This window comes from Periplaneta americana, chromosome 9 (genome assembly GCF_040183065.1).
Source record: "Periplaneta americana isolate PAMFEO1 chromosome 9, P.americana_PAMFEO1_priV1, whole genome shotgun sequence".
Classification (NCBI taxonomy): domain Eukaryota; kingdom Metazoa; phylum Arthropoda; class Insecta; order Blattodea; family Blattidae; genus Periplaneta; species Periplaneta americana.
In genome coordinates, this window is record NC_091125.1 from 95,531,352 (window position 1) to 95,547,163 (window position 15,812).

Sequence of the window (15,812 nt, forward strand, 5' to 3'; positions counted from 1 at the left end):
TATCACATCGTATGAGACTTATCAATATGATGTCAAGGTTTCATAATGGTAGTAAGACGTGAATAAAGAATTCCAGACATAGGGTCTCCTGCTAGTCCTGAATATATGGATGACTTTTAAAGATGATGTGATTTGTTAAAAGTCCTGTTCAATTCTGATGTTTTTATTACTCAGTATTATTCCCATTGTCCATCATATTCGAATCCTCACTTAAATATCAAATAACTAAAAGTTATATGTACTTCACGCACTACAATTGGCGAACAGTCAGCTCACTTTGTGGAACATTCTCTTAGTTTAGCTATTACCGACAAACGCATATTTGTGTGATAGTTTTTGCTATTTTTTAATCAGTGTCAAATTAGTTAAAGTCTGTATATCATTTTTGTAACTGTTTAAACTAAAAACGTGTATTATGTTTCCCAACGTACATTACTGAAGGAGAATGAATTTAGAATTTAATATAATCATCCTATATTGTCTCACGTTTAAGAAAGTCCTTAATACTTGGTAAAAAATTGAACATTAGCCTTCATTAAAGACAGCCGAAATTCTCTAAACTTCTGTTCTATGCTGTTAGTCATCTACATGACAAGATTTCTGTAAAAGGAAACAAAATTTTATAACGAAATCCACAATTAAAATACCGTATGTGCCTTTGATTGCTGAATTACAGTATAACATATTTATAGGGCCTATTCAGAGCATTTTAATTTCTAAATATGGTAGGTAATATTACTCTCTCTTATTAAAAAATGAACACTGATATATGTAACACCACATATTTCGTCGATCTTTAACTTGAAAATAATAAGCCGTTTTAAAAGACAGTGGCTAATGAGAGTTTAGTATCATGTCTAATTAAAGTATATAGTTATTTTCTTACCAAATGATGACGTCAACAGTGCGCGAAATTTAAATAAGACAAGTGTTGGCACATTCATGGTTGAAGTGATTTGCATTGTAGGAATGCGTACATAACTAAATCTCACTATTGTTTCATTATTTTCTTCCCGTGTTTCTTGTCACTAGCCTTGAAGTTTCCGCACCTTGCATTTTACATGTACAGCTGTGTTCATAAAATATTCCTGCTGTAACAGCTGGTCCAAATGGTGACCTCATAGACAAGAATTCTGTCTTGTTTCTTCTTAAAGGTCACATCACTGCATTTACAGTTAGTTATTCTATTGCCAAGAAGAAACTATAAAGTATACTCCTTAAGTAAATTTCATGAATGAGGAATATTTACAATAAAAAATGCACCAATATTTTACGATAATATGATTGAAACTTCTTCATAAGAGCTTTATTAGAAGCTAAAGCACTTTTCTCCTACAGTCTTTTTTTTAGCTGCATAAAAGAAATTTATACTTTTTAAAGAGTCCTACCAACGAATTTTAATTCTATCCCTTTCAATTTTGTGAAGAGAGAGAGAGAGAGAGGGGGGGAGGGGGGGGAGAGAGAGTGCGTGCTTGCGCGCGCGCGCACGCACACAATACAGCACTTATTTTGGTTTTATACTTTTATCTTACATTATGGAGAAATTCTGAAGTTATGTCTGTACTGTGTCTACAAAGAGGACGGACAAAAGTCTTGTATTGCGACTGAACTTGATCAAATAAGCTGAAATGTACTTCCCAGGTCCTTAGCTTGAGTAATACTACGTGATCAAGAGAGATATGGCAACATAAGAAACTTGCATATTTTTCGCTGATATTAAATAATATTAATAGAAATAAATCGTTACAACATTTATGTAATTAAATTCTTTCAAGCACATACAGCTTTTGGGTTTCTTTATATACGAGTACTTATTCCCAAAATCACTTTTACAGATAATCCTACCTAAATACAAATTTTGTTATTATTATTATTATTATTATTATTATTATTATTATTATTATTATTATTATTATTATTATTATTATTATTATTATTATTATTATTATTATTATTATTATTTGGAATATTCCTCACTACAGAGGATCTTCTCCCGCCAGAACAAGATGACATTACAGTGATTTACTTAAGTACGCATTTCTATAATGCAAATTATTTCAACAACGAACGTGCATAACACTTATCTTAGTATTTGAATTTCGCGCACTGTTTATGTCATTCGGTAATAAAATAACTATCTACTTTAATTAAATATATTAAATGTATCCTTCTACATCTTTATTATTTTATTATCCTGCTTTTTGCAGCTGAATAGATACACATTGGTCTCCAATTTGAATTTCCCCCCTTCCCACATTTCTCATGTTGCACTTTCTCTTTATCAAACCTGTACATGTTGTAGGCGGTCACTATGGATGGGTGTAGGTAGGTCACAGCCTCACGTTGGCTGAACAACTTTCTCTTAGGTTCGTTCCCATTTTAGTAATTTCAGTTAGAGCAAGGCAGTGTTATGTGAAGGGTGCAAAATGAAACAGTCGTCAATCTGGGTGCTGTTGTGTGTCAATATCCTGTTGACAGTTGTATATTCGAAACCAACCATTTATAAGAAAAATGAAAATGATAAATTGGAACCAGGTAAACAAAAAATTATTTTAAGACATTTAGTTTGCTGATTCATTGTCGTTGATCATAACTTATATTGTATTTGCGCTGTAAACTCTTTAATATTTACATTTCATGACATTACAGTGAATAGAATATTACAGATGACCACATGTAAAGTGCAGTGTTTTGAAAATTAGATAAATACAAGTGTTATGCAATCTACCGTAAGTTGTAAACAGGGACATGAATATAATGTGGAAAAGTGGAAATGAATGAACGGAGATGATCTTCAAATAAAACAAGATCTTGCTGACTGTACTAGCAGACAAGAGGATTTATGGATAAGTATATATCTGGCAGCTGGAAAACAGCAACAAGAATTTCATTTCCTGAATCTAATTTTAAGCATAATATATGGTATATATGGATCATATGCAGACACTAAAAGGAAGGCAGAAAATTATGAATGAATATTTATTTCCACATAATGGAGCTGAAAGAACAAAAAATTACCTTGAACTATAATGCTTTTAGTTCTGTATTATTTTATGTACCAGTGGACTGTTATTAAATTTGTCACAATGTTATGGATACTATTAGTTCAATAAAACTTCCAACTGTTTACGAATTAAATTAGAAAAATATTTGTGAATAAGCGTAAGTTTTTCATAACTAATTTATCTCAGACAGTGAAATCTGTTTGTGTAGGCTTATAGTAATGACATAAGTGTATTCTTAATGTCATGTCAGAGAAAACAGAATGTATCGAGGAGGGGGGGGGAAGGGAATAGATAGCAAATGTGCTATGCTGTTGAAAGTACTGAAGGTTGGAATAGCGAAAAATGAAAAGTAACTTACTAAATTCTGTTGCATTGAATTTAATATTAAAATTATTAATTTATTTCCCAAGAAAACAAAAAGTCTCACGACAAATAATAATACTCGTAATTATGATGCAGATGATAGCAATAACATGTGACACTAATAGAAAGATTCTTACTCGTGAATTTAAAGAAATGTATTTTATCGAAAAAAAAAAATTATCGTTTATTTAACGACGCTCGCAACTGCCGAGGTTATATCAGTGTCGCTGGTGTGCCGGAATTTTGTCCCACAGGAGTTCTTTTACATGCCACTAAATCTAGTGACATGAGCACACTTAAATGCCAATGGCCTGGGCAGGGATCGAACCCGCAACCTCGACCACAGAAGGCCAGTGCTATATCAACTGTGCCACTCAGGGCGATTATTTTATCGATTTTTCTCATTTACATAATATAGTAGGAATAGCATAGCTACAAATTAAAAAGCTATAATATAGCACCCTCCAATTTAGAAAGTTTAAGTCATAAGAGTAATTACTGTAACTTTTCACTATACTCACCTTGTTATTTAACTAGTATAAAACTTGCTAGGTACATTATTACCGGTATTATTATTATTATTATTATTATTATTATTATTATTATTATTATTATTATTATTATTATTATTATTATTATTATTATTATTAGGATTTTTCTACAATACATTAGTTATCCTTCACTCTAAGAAATTTTCCTCCTCCACAAATCTCTATCCTCAGCATCTTCTTCAGTAAGATCTCTCCTAGTCATACTCCTTCTGACGCCATCCATCCATTGTTCTCTTGGTTTTGTTCTTCTCGTTCCCACCACAGTCCACTCCAGCATCATCTTCAGTATTCTTCCATTTTTCATCCTCTTCACGTGTCCAAACCATTTTAATCTTTTTTGTTCAATGACTTCAATAACATTCTTTTCTATCATCATCATCATCATCATCATCATCATCATCATCATCATCATCATCATCATCATGTCTGTCACATGTCCTAGCGGATCTGTTATGGTCTTATGCTAGCATTTATTATTATTATTATTATTATTATTATTATTATTATTAGTAGTAGTAGTAGTAGTAGTAGTAGTAGTAATAGTATTATTAAATTTAAACAAACTTCCCCTAAAATAGGGGTTGCCCTGAAGGACAAAGATTGCCAAATATACAAGTATTAGTAAATGCGTAGAATTTTAGTGAGAAATATAATTATTATTGTTGTGTTATTAATTTACTTTCTATGTGATTTCTCAGAAGATAGATTGAATATTTAGATCTGTCAAGCTTGGCCAAAGAGGATTCAAGATTGAATTCTTTGCAAAAATTAATAATTTTTTTTTTTTGTAATCGTGCCTCTAGCATTATAATTATTTATGCAGTGAAATATCACAGTGAAGAAAAAGACATCTATGAAAATAATAAGACTTAAAAATATGAAGTTACCAATTAAATGCTTAAATCCTCTTTAGTGAAAAAGATATGAGGCAAAGAATTTACAAAACATCAACACGGCCATTGTTAGCATATGTATAAGACAGAAAGACTATAAAATGAATTAATCAAAGACTGATAGGAACAGAATTAATGACGTCATAAGAAAAACTGCTGAGTATTTATTCTCTTTTAGTTCCTAAAACCTTGCTGAGTATTCGCTTTTAGTTACTAAAAGCTATCAGATGATTCAGAAAAGCTAATTATGCAACCAATAAAATTGTAGAATTTATAAAAAAATAACTGGAGAAACTAGAAAAATCACGCAGCCAGAATCGGAAGCAGAATACTCCACTTTCGGAACAAACTCCAAAAATGGCCACACTATTAGGCACAGGCTCTAACACACAAAAGGATAATGATGTTTATGATAATTTGATTACATTAGATACCTACGATAAAAGAAAAAATGCAGGTAGTCTTAAATATATTATTAACTTCTAGTATTCTCTTACTTACACTTTCATTTGTATAAATGTTATAGTCCCTCAGTCAGGTTTAATAATCTGTAAACAATTTTTTGAGATGAGGAAAGGGACATTTCCTTCTCAGTTATATTCACCTCTTACAAGTTAAAGTTTCACAATTGAAAATTATAATGAGAGGCATTTTCTTCCACCGCATACAGTGAAACTTCGATCCATCATTTTTATGGGAACAGAGACAAAAGCGATAAATACGGGAAAATGATACCGGGAAACCATAAAAATTACCATATTTAGACGTAGGCCTATAATAGACGCAACAGAGTTACGGATGCACCCCACTGTTCCCTAGACAATTTAAGAGAGAAATACCACACTATCGATGCATTTAATTTTTAACAATTATCTTAAATAATGTAAAATCATAATGGACATATCTCGTAATATTTTATTATAGTTTGTAAACTTGCGATAAAGAAGTCTATGGTTTACATAAACAGGATATAAAATGAACAACTGAATGATTATTGATTCCACTAAATGCGCCTTTATGAGAATGCTATCTACACTATTTCTTGGAGGAAATATTCTGTGATTAGCTTTCGTTTTGTGCACATTTACGCCTGAATTCTGAGTTGAATTTCAGACAACAATACTGAGGTAAACAGAAAAATAAGAGTTTTAACAATTCTCACACCATCAGTGGTGGCACCAGAACTTTCAAATTGGGGGGGGGGGAGGCGCAGGGGTGGGGTGTACTATTTACATTGATAGACCTTTTTATTTTCCACCTCTTTATCCCTATGTGCCCACTTAGGGAAAAACAGGGATAAAACAGAAAACAGACAAATCAATCTCATAATTATATTATACACCACAAAAAATCCTAGGATATCAAATTGTACTTTGATTAGGGGACTTCAGATATTCTTCCTACATAACTCACCCTATGGGGTTCCCTCGTGAACTAAACATTTCTTTTCTTTTTTTTTTTCGTATCAAAGAATGTCCCCCTCCCTGTTCCACAAAACAGAAAAAAAAAATACCCATCAGTTGTATCCACGAACCAAATATTACTGCTTTTCAGTGATTGAGGGATCAAACCAATGCAGTCGGTTTTTTCCTTGGCTGTGAAGGTTATAAGTGTGCAAAATTTGGTAAATATCGGTCAAAATGTGTAGATTTCTATAGACAACATACATACTACATACATACAAGTACTGTTTACTGTACTGTTAACACGCAGTTCTAAGCTCGACAATAAACTGTAAGAATGTATGACTGACTCCAAAATCCGACTGCTAATAGCCACTAAATAAAACTCACAACAAACTCGACTCATAATTTCAATTAAACAATTTAAGAGATTGCATTTGTCGCTGGTGCTGAAGTATAGGATTGCAATAATAAACAGCTAGCTCAATGGGCAGACAGACAAATACTGATGCAATGCCTTAATTATAATGTTCTTCACATTAGATTGAATCAAAGAAGTCCTTAAGAGAGACTTTTTTTTTTTCTTTTTTCTCTTGTATGGAGGAGGGACCCAAAGGCTTGCACTGCAGCCTGAAGGTTATTGTGCTTACCACTCCTAGTCTGTGAATGATTGGGTAGTTGAACGGCTGTGCTCTCATACAAGTACAGCACGCTGCACCATGAACTTAACCTGAGCTATTATATGTATGATGATGATATGTGGATTAATGATGGCGAAATGAGTCTGAGGTCTAACACCGAAAGTTACCCAGCTATTCTGCTTCAATTGGTTGAGGGAAAACCCAGATAAAATCCCAACCAGAATTTGAATCTGGGCCCGCTCGTTTCATGGTCAGACATGCTGACCATTACTCCACAGCAGTGGACTAATAGGTTTTTCTTTCTCTTATACGGAGGAGGGACCCAAAGGCTTGCACTGCAGCCTAAGACTTACTGTGCTTACCATTCCTATTCTATGAATGATTGGGTAGCCGAACGGCTGCACTCTTGTACAAGTATAGCACGATGCACTGTGAACTTAACTCGGGTTATTGTATGGATGATAATGATATATGGATTAATGATGGCGAAATCAGTCCGAGGTCCAACACCGAAAGTTACCCAGCAATTCTGCTTCAATTGGTTGAGGAAAAACCCCGGAAAAAAACTCCAACCAGGATTTGAACCTGGGTCCACTCATTTCATGGTGACGTGCTTAATCATTATTCCACAGCAGTAAACTAATAGAGACCTTTTTTTTTTTTGCCTTGTACGAAGGAGGGACCCGAGCCTGAGGCTTATTGTGCTTACCACTCCTATTCTGTGAATGACTGGGTAGCCCAATGGCCGTGCTCTTGTACAAGTACAGCATGCTGCACTGTGAACTTAACCTGGGCTATTGTATGAATGATGACGATATGTGAATTAATGGTGGCGAAATGAATCCGAGATCCAACGCCGAAAGTTACTCAGAAATTCTGCTTCAATTGGTTGAGGGAAAACTACAGAAAAAGACCCAACCAGGATTTGAACCTGGGCCCGCTCGTTTCACGGCCAGAAGCGCTACCCATTACTCCACATCGGTGGACAACAGAGACTTACTCTTGAAACGTTCATTATGGAGTCATTATTGCATTAATTTAAACAATTACTATTATTTCGTGATGAACAATACAGTATATAATAATCATTCATATAGACCTAATATTCATTTTCGTGTTGGGGGGGGGGGAGGGCTGGAGCCAGTGAGCTCTATACTATACTGGAGGCACCACCGCAATGCTCTTTCCTGTCTGAAAGCGTAACTGTAACTGCCATGTTGGAGAGAGTATTGTTCTTTCTTTCTAACTAATTTGTTTCAATGAGTCTTTCGTGTGGTTCATGTTGCACATGTGCAGTAAGCAATAAAATACCGTTATTGTGTACGATAGCATTCACTGCAAGAAAGACAAGGACAACACTATGTTAAAAAGAGATAGTAATTAGAGTCGGGCAAACAGCCTCTTACTCCCGCTCGTTCTCGTAGGCGAGACTAGCTGGCCGATAACGCCAGTTCCGAGAATCGTATTCTCGAGATTGGCACTCTCGGGAACGAGGAATACCGGGTCCCGGCCTGTTATCGCACGGCCGACTTATCGTTATGAAATGCGTACACTGACTGCCGGCTTAATTGCCGCTCATCACTGCAATTCGTGACTCTTTCTGAAATATTAATGTTCATAAAGTAATTTAAGAAGGCACAGCAGTGTGGTATGCAATAATACAGCACATTATGATTGTCGACATTCTTACAGAAGTCACACTATTTTAATGAACTATTTATTGCCTTTCCGGAAAAGCAAAATAATGCAGCATTTTCAGCCGTTACCTAATCCTAAGCTAGTCTAAAACAATAACAAGTTATGGTTGGAGCTATGATATACTTTCTCGCTATCAGCATTTTGTTGACATTCCATATTTAATCATTCGATAGTGTTTTGTATACGCTATAGTAATGGATATCACACGACTGTATTATTATTATATTGCGCGTTCACATCTGGATGTTTCGTTGTAATGCAAGGGCATCTTCATCAGCATGGGTAATTATTGCGCTGTGTAAGGACGAAATAAAATAATACTTATTTATATTATTATAAAGGACCAGAGGCTCTGACAAAAGATATTTTTGTTTCCCAACTGATAAAATGCTGAATGTGAAATGGAAACACTTTTGCAAGGGGAAGGACAGATTTACGAAATAGAGTAGATCCTTTCACAAATTGATCATAATTACTTACAAATGCGTTTTAAGGAACCCGGAGGTTCATTGCCGCTCACACATAAGCCCGCCATCGGTCTCTATCCTGAGCAAGATTAATTCAGTCTCTACCATCATATCCATTTTTATATTAGCTTCTCATCTACGTCTCTGCCTCTCCAAACGTCCTTTCCCTCCGGCCATCCAACTAACACTCTATATCCATTTCTGGATTCGCCCATGCATGCTAGATGTTCTGCCCATTTCAAACCTCTGAATTTAATATTCCTAATTATGTCAGGTGAAGAGTACAATGCGTGCAGTTCTACGTTGTGCAACTTCCTCCATTCTCCATCCCTCTTAGCCCCAAATATCTTCCTAAGAATCTTATTCTCGAACACCCTTAACCTCTGTTCCTCAAAGTGAGAGTCCAAATTTCACAACCATACAGAACAATCGGTAATATAACTGTTTTATAAATTCTAACTTTCAAGTTTTTTGAGAGCAGGCTGGATGACAAAAGCTTCTCAACCGAATAATAACAGGCATTTCCCCCCCCCCCATATTTATTCTGCGTTTCTTCCTGAGTGTCATTTATATTCGCTTTATCATAACAACAGAGAATAAAAGAGGGTTATTATTATTATTGTTATTATTATTATTATTAAATTACCTAGTTCCTTTATGACGCTTCATGAACTGCTATAGCTATCTAGCGTCTGAATGAGATGATAATGCCAGCGAAATGAGTCCAGGATCCAACGCCGAAAGTTACCCAGCATTTGCTCTCAATGGGTTGAGGCGAGAAACCTCAGCCAGGTAAAGACTGATTCACAATAAACCGGGAACGGAAACGACAACGAGAAATAATGTTAAAATAAATATATTTAAATGTGAACATTCACAATTAACGAGAAGATTGCCGGAGCCCGGAAACAGGAACGTGAAAGTTAATTGTGAATGCTCACATTTAAATGTATTTATTTTAACAATATTTCCGTTATCGTGTCGTTTCCGTTCTCGGTTTATTGTGAACCAGACTTAACTTGTCCCAACCAAGATTCGAACCGGAAGCCGATCGTTTCAAAGTCAGGTGTGCTAACCGTTACTCTACAGCGATTATTATTATTATTATTATTATTATTATTATTATAATACCATTATTATTATTATTATTAGTACTGTTATCATCATCATCATTATCGTAATCATTAGGATGATTAAGATTATGATTATCAGGATTATTATGATGGTTATTATTTATTGCTGTCTTGTAAGTTATCATTAGGTACCGGTACAAGTATTAGAAATCTGATTAATTCTTAATTTGTTATTCTCGTTCCTATAACATATAGGATAATTATTATAAACCATATAGGCCTATATAATTTTATATTGTAACATGGCTAGAATACAATAATGATTGTTCTGTAACAATAATTTATAACGTGCACACCAATAGAAAGTGTAGTTTTCTATAGTATAGGCTGGTTCACAATAAACCGGGAACGGAAACGAGAACGGAAATAATGTTAAAATAAATGTACAGTATTTAAATGTGAGCATTCAGAATAGTTAATTGTGAGTGCTTACCTTTAAATACATTTATTTTAACAATATTTCCGTTCTAGTTCTCGTTGCCGTTTCCGTTCTCGGTTTATTGTGAACCAGCTTTTGATATTTTCATGTTTCATATCATTGTGTTACAAACAATTTTTTTATTTAGTTGTTATAAAAGATAGCCTAATTACTGTAAAGTGTAAACCATCTTGGACTATACGAGTATAGCCTCATTTTCAACTACCTGTATTAAAATACCATTTAATACCATCCGTACAATAACGAGTTTTCAAGCGTTGAAGGGTTCCGTACAAATTTTAAGGAACAAACGTTTGAGTCATGAGTCCCGCGCTAACAGGTTAACTCGCCGTTATTCGAGAACCAGTAAAAATTTTGAGTTGCCATCACTTTTAAAAGTAATTTCCATTCTTTCTCAACATTTCTCTCGCTTTGACCCCCCCATCTAACGTGAAAAACAAAAAAGTTTGCCGCTTACCAGCGGTGAAGTCTGAACAGATCAATCTCCATCGAAGTTAATATATATTTTTTTTTCACTTTCCAAAAAAGATTTTCAGTTCGATTTGTTTTTCTATGCTTTCCTTAGACATTGAGCTATCAATCCAAAAAATTACAGCGCGATTGATTAAGTATTATAGGAGCTACGACATGATATATATTTAAAGAATCGGGAAGTGTATAAGCCAATGCTTCCTATAGAAGCATGGCCCGAGCGATACTGCTTTCTTATCATTACTAGAGTCCCGCATAGACATCCGAGACTGTCGGGAATGACCTAGTATCGGTAATCTCGGGACCAAGAGAATCTCGTGTTCTCTATCAATGAGTCATTTGGCTACGTTAGGTACTCGCGCACTGGGCGAGACTGCGGTGATTACGCAACCGAGAACGGGCGATAATATGAGGCAGTCTGCCCGACTCTAATAGTAATACGCTCTGGCGCTCAGCATTCGCGTCACGCTTTTAAAGCATTGAGTAATGCCTCCAGTATAGTATAGAGCCCTAGATCATACTATACCTATGATCTATGATAGAGCTCACTGGCTATAGCCCTAGATCATATATACCCAGATTGCTCGGGCTTGTAGTCTTTGACGGTAACAACTTTTGTCAAGTTTACTATACTGTCATCTAGTTGTTACATAAGGAGTCACGTCATAACTCCCATTTGAATTGCATTAGCGACTGTACTGCCATCTCGTGTTCGTTTACGGCGGACGGGTGGCGATCCTGGCGGTTGTTCTCTTCAAAGTGCTACCGATTTTAACATAGGTATGATCAATCTGTTATATATGTGATCTGGGTTGGAGCCCACCCTTAAGCCCTCCAGCACACCATTATACTAAGCCATACGTGTGATGAGGATTACGTACACGCTAGAAATTAGTGCGCAATTCCTTACGTCCTTACGAAATGTTGATCGTTACTGATAATTTTGATAGAAATTAAGTAGAATATGTTAAAATCATGAACCTAGATTCATGACACGTTTAGAATCCAGCTATGTTGTGTTACCACAAATCCATTCTCATAAAATTAATACTACTGTTTAAAGTAGGTTGGTTTCCATTAAACCATACTGTCACAAATTAGGCCTATACCATATTGCATGAAAATAATGCCGATACTTGTCTAGTTCTTCAGTGGCCCTACAAAGATACTTCTCACGTACGTGTCTAAGCATTTAAACATAAACAATGAACAGAAACACTAGTCACTGTAGAGATCGGCGTCTGTGTTGTAGGGCAGCAGACTCTCAACAAGTCGTAGCATTAAGACGACAAATCTCGTTAGGCAAGACGACTGCGTAATATATTCGATAATAATATGAAGTGTTTAACTTACCTCCATATTGTTCTTTTGTGGAAAAATCGGACTAATCAATAAGTTCCTTTAAAATTGCGTTTTTTTTTTTTTTCCAGAATCTAATGTCTGTCTTCGTAGCACAGATCACACACGTAGTAGTTAATTTCCGTGTTAATAGACTATACCAAATTCACATGGAGAGTTCGCGCGCTGCACTAAGACGGCGAATCACGTATCATGGCGGCGTAATATATCTTGCACATCTCCGCGAAGTTTGACACAGTCTCGAGATCGCAATCTTCTTGCTTTAAAGATAATAATGGAGAGCAGAAAGTTCGCTTTTCAAAGTAAATGATGCGGGAAAATATTGCGTTGGGGCCGTGATTTCTCAACGATGAAACCGAGAAAATATAGCGTTATTTATATGGGACTATTTCCGGGACCAAAAAAGCCAACGAAAAAGGCGGGAAAACGACGATAACAGGAGCGATTCATCGAGGTTCTACTGTATAATGATAGGTTTGTTTCTGCAGCGAGTTTGTGATGGTTTGAAACTTTTCAACCTCGACTATTGCGCATGATCAGCGATGATCAATTTGAAATTAATTTCAAACCATCTCTGTACGAACGCTTATATACTGTAAAATAATTTACTAATCTCGTATATTTATGATGTTCCCTATTAAATTTCACAGTATATTTCAATCACCAAATACAGATAAGCATGAAAACATAAAATATTAATGAAAAAAGTACGTGTGTGCCAATCACGTGAATAAAAGTAATGCATAACTATCTTAATGCTCATGCGTCACTGTGGTTTGAGATTGGTTTGCACTTGATCCCAAATTTTTCCGACTATCAGGAATTGGTTTGATGATGGTTGGATTTGCTGCAATAACACCTGGCTTCAATAAACAAGTAGTCAGAGTTTGAATTTATCGCTGTATGAACGGTAAAGTCAATGTATGCATGCTCATGACGGTTGGAAACTGTTGTAGAAACAAACCTGATAGGTTTTCATAATCGATTCTGAACTGCCTCTCATGCACAATATCTTGATGTGCGTGCCAACAAGACTTGATCTGATTTTGAACTTCCAGTTTCCTGTTCCAACGTGCTTTAGAACTCGTCCAGAACGAGTGAAATTGGTTTCAAACATGTAAACTCCCGAACTAAGTCAACTAGCACATGCGTTGAAAGATGTTTGGTATTATAGTCCCGACACTGTTATTTCCGGCGTGACTCCACCTCTTTGCTTACATCTTAGAAAGTGAAGGGTCTATAAAGTCTAGGTAGGTAGTATCGTTCGCCATTTTTGTTCTTACCTTGCCGAACTACCATACGAGGAATCTATTTGCCACACCGTTAAACATTATCATGTTGTAGCTCCTATGATAATAAATCAAACGCACTGTAATTCAGCAAATAATTGAGCGGCAAATAATGTCTTCGTATGCTTTCTGTGAACGCCAACGAAAGAGCTAAAATGGCGGGCGATTATATTAAGTATTTATCGAGCCTTAAGAAATGAATCAGCTAATCACAAGACACACACGTTTAAATGTAGCTGACCTGCAACGCGATTGGCTGCCGGAAATTAGAGCGACGGGACTATAGTTTGTGACACATTCTGAATTGCTTGCTGGAACAAACCTGATGTCAGGCAAACGCAGTGGTAACATTCAAATGTACATAAATTCAGTTATAGTATGTGCAATAGTTCTATTGAAAAAAGTATGATTTATTTGGGAAAAGCATATAATAGCCGAGAAACTGGCTGATCAGTGCACGGCCTTCTTAAACACTCTCAGAAAGCCTATCTCCTGTTGTAGTGTTGGTGCCTGTGTCCTCCACTGTAATACCTCTGCCTGTTTATAAGATCGCATTTGGAGTGGGGGTTGGCAGTGCTGGCAAGAAGCCCACTAAGCCCGAAGAAGCAGCCAAACTCATTACAGGTATTTTCTCTGCAACCATTTATCAAATTTTTGGATACACCCGAATCTGTGAGTCAAGGAAACCTCTCACAACATTAGGTCTAAACACACTTGAAAGTTTGTACTCATGTAAAAAAAAAAAAGACAGTTCTTCTCAGGGTTCTCCCACATCCCTCCATCATTCTACAGTCACTTTCCATTTCAATATTCATAATCATTTCAGTAGTAGATTAAACACAGAAAATTCGCAAAGAAAAATATAAATAATTTTGTTTATAATCTATCTCTTTTTTTCCTTGATACTAATTTTACCATCTCATTCATCAGTTTATTACGTGTAGCAAAACAAAAACATAACAAAAAAACTACAGAATTCACTGGGATCAATTTACCATTGTGTGTTTATTCCAAATAATACCCCATTAATTTTTTTTTTAAGTAATTAACATTTCATGTACATAATTCCTGGATAAATCGACTTACACTGTTCCATAATTTAGAACTTCTCGTACATAGAGACAGATGGCATGACCAACGCCATTTTTTTTTTGTAACAAGGATGCTGAAAAAGTTTATTTTAGTGAAAATCTTAAAATCGATTTTTTCAGCATCATAATATTATGTAAACAGACAGTTTGGCCAAAATTGTTTTGGTATTATAAAAAAAAAAAAAAAGGTATTTCTCAAAATGTTTATTACAGATAATAGATTTCATCTTTTTTTCAGCTACTAAGAAGAAATCTTCGTCTAAGGAAGAAGAGGAGGAGAATATTAACATAAAGCAGATATCAAAGGATGAATATGAAAAACGCACTTGATGACTAAATACTCTCTCCTTGAAAGGAGTGAAATGCAATAATAACAACTTTCAGGGATTTATAACATCACTTAAGTTTTGTTGTAACCTATTATCAAACAATTCATCAAAATCTGACAAATTTGTACCTAGTTTTGTAAAATAACATAAGTAACATGCATTGTAAATATTATGTTGTAACAATATTGTAGATAATACACATTTTAGGGATTTGTAAAGGCTAGTCAAAAAAGAGAAACAGACTATATGACAGGGTTGTACAAAGGAATGGCCAGTCATTAAGATCTTTGTTCTGAATGGTATTTTTTGCATGATAAACATATCGGTAATTTCTAGCAAGAAAATTTACATCAGCAACCTTTCTTAAACTGAATTAAGCATAAAAAAAACGATGCAGTCAGAAATTGATACGTTTCCATTAGTACAGAACTTTAACACACATTAGTTACTATTTAATTGGTTTATGGATTTCTGAAACAGCTAAATCATTTGCAGATTTCAAGGTAGTTGGGAGCATTAACAGTTAAAACAAATTAACCATAGTAATGTCAAAAGAAATAATATGAATATTAACTACTTCAATCATTATACATGACTTGATGTTAGTATTCATTGCATATACGGTAAATTTAAATAAATAATTTTATTATGTGATTACACTAATGTACGGTCTCTCTTTC

General features: G+C 35.0%; 2 protein-coding genes across 2 annotated transcripts in view; one reads left to right on the forward strand and one right to left on the reverse strand.

Moving 5' to 3' along the window:
- ATP7 (copper-transporting ATPase 1) overlaps window positions 1-1,023 on the reverse strand; it is a 248,616-nt gene extending 247,593 nt beyond the window's left edge. Inside the window, exon 1 of the mRNA XM_069835393.1 lies at window positions 887-1,023. The gene's annotated coding sequence lies outside the window, so the exon portion shown is untranslated. The remainder of the gene's footprint in view (window positions 1-886) is intronic.
- A 1,313-nt stretch (window positions 1,024-2,336) lies between these two features.
- LOC138706292 (uncharacterized) lies at window positions 2,337-15,795 on the forward strand. Its single transcript, XM_069835404.1, has 3 exons — window positions 2,337-2,535; window positions 14,214-14,336; window positions 15,042-15,795. The coding sequence occupies exons 1-3, from the start codon at window positions 2,427-2,429 to the stop codon at window positions 15,131-15,133; spliced, it is 324 nt and encodes a 107-aa protein (XP_069691505.1). The 5' UTR covers window positions 2,337-2,426; the 3' UTR covers window positions 15,134-15,795.
- Window positions 15,796-15,812: the final 17 nt, after the last annotated feature.

Excerpts from the sequence above, each read along its gene's own strand:
- LOC138706292 (XM_069835404.1), top strand. The coding sequence starts at position 2,427 with ATGAAACAGTCGTCAATCTGGGTGCTGTTGTGTGTCAATATCCTGTTG. Across the intron at positions 2,536-14,213 it reads AAATGATAAATTGGAACCAG|TGTTGGTGCCTGTGTCCTCC; the intron begins GTAAACAAAAAA and ends CTCCTGTTGTAG. Across the intron at positions 14,337-15,041 it reads AGCAGCCAAACTCATTACAG|CTACTAAGAAGAAATCTTCG; the intron begins GTATTTTCTCTG and ends TCTTTTTTTCAG.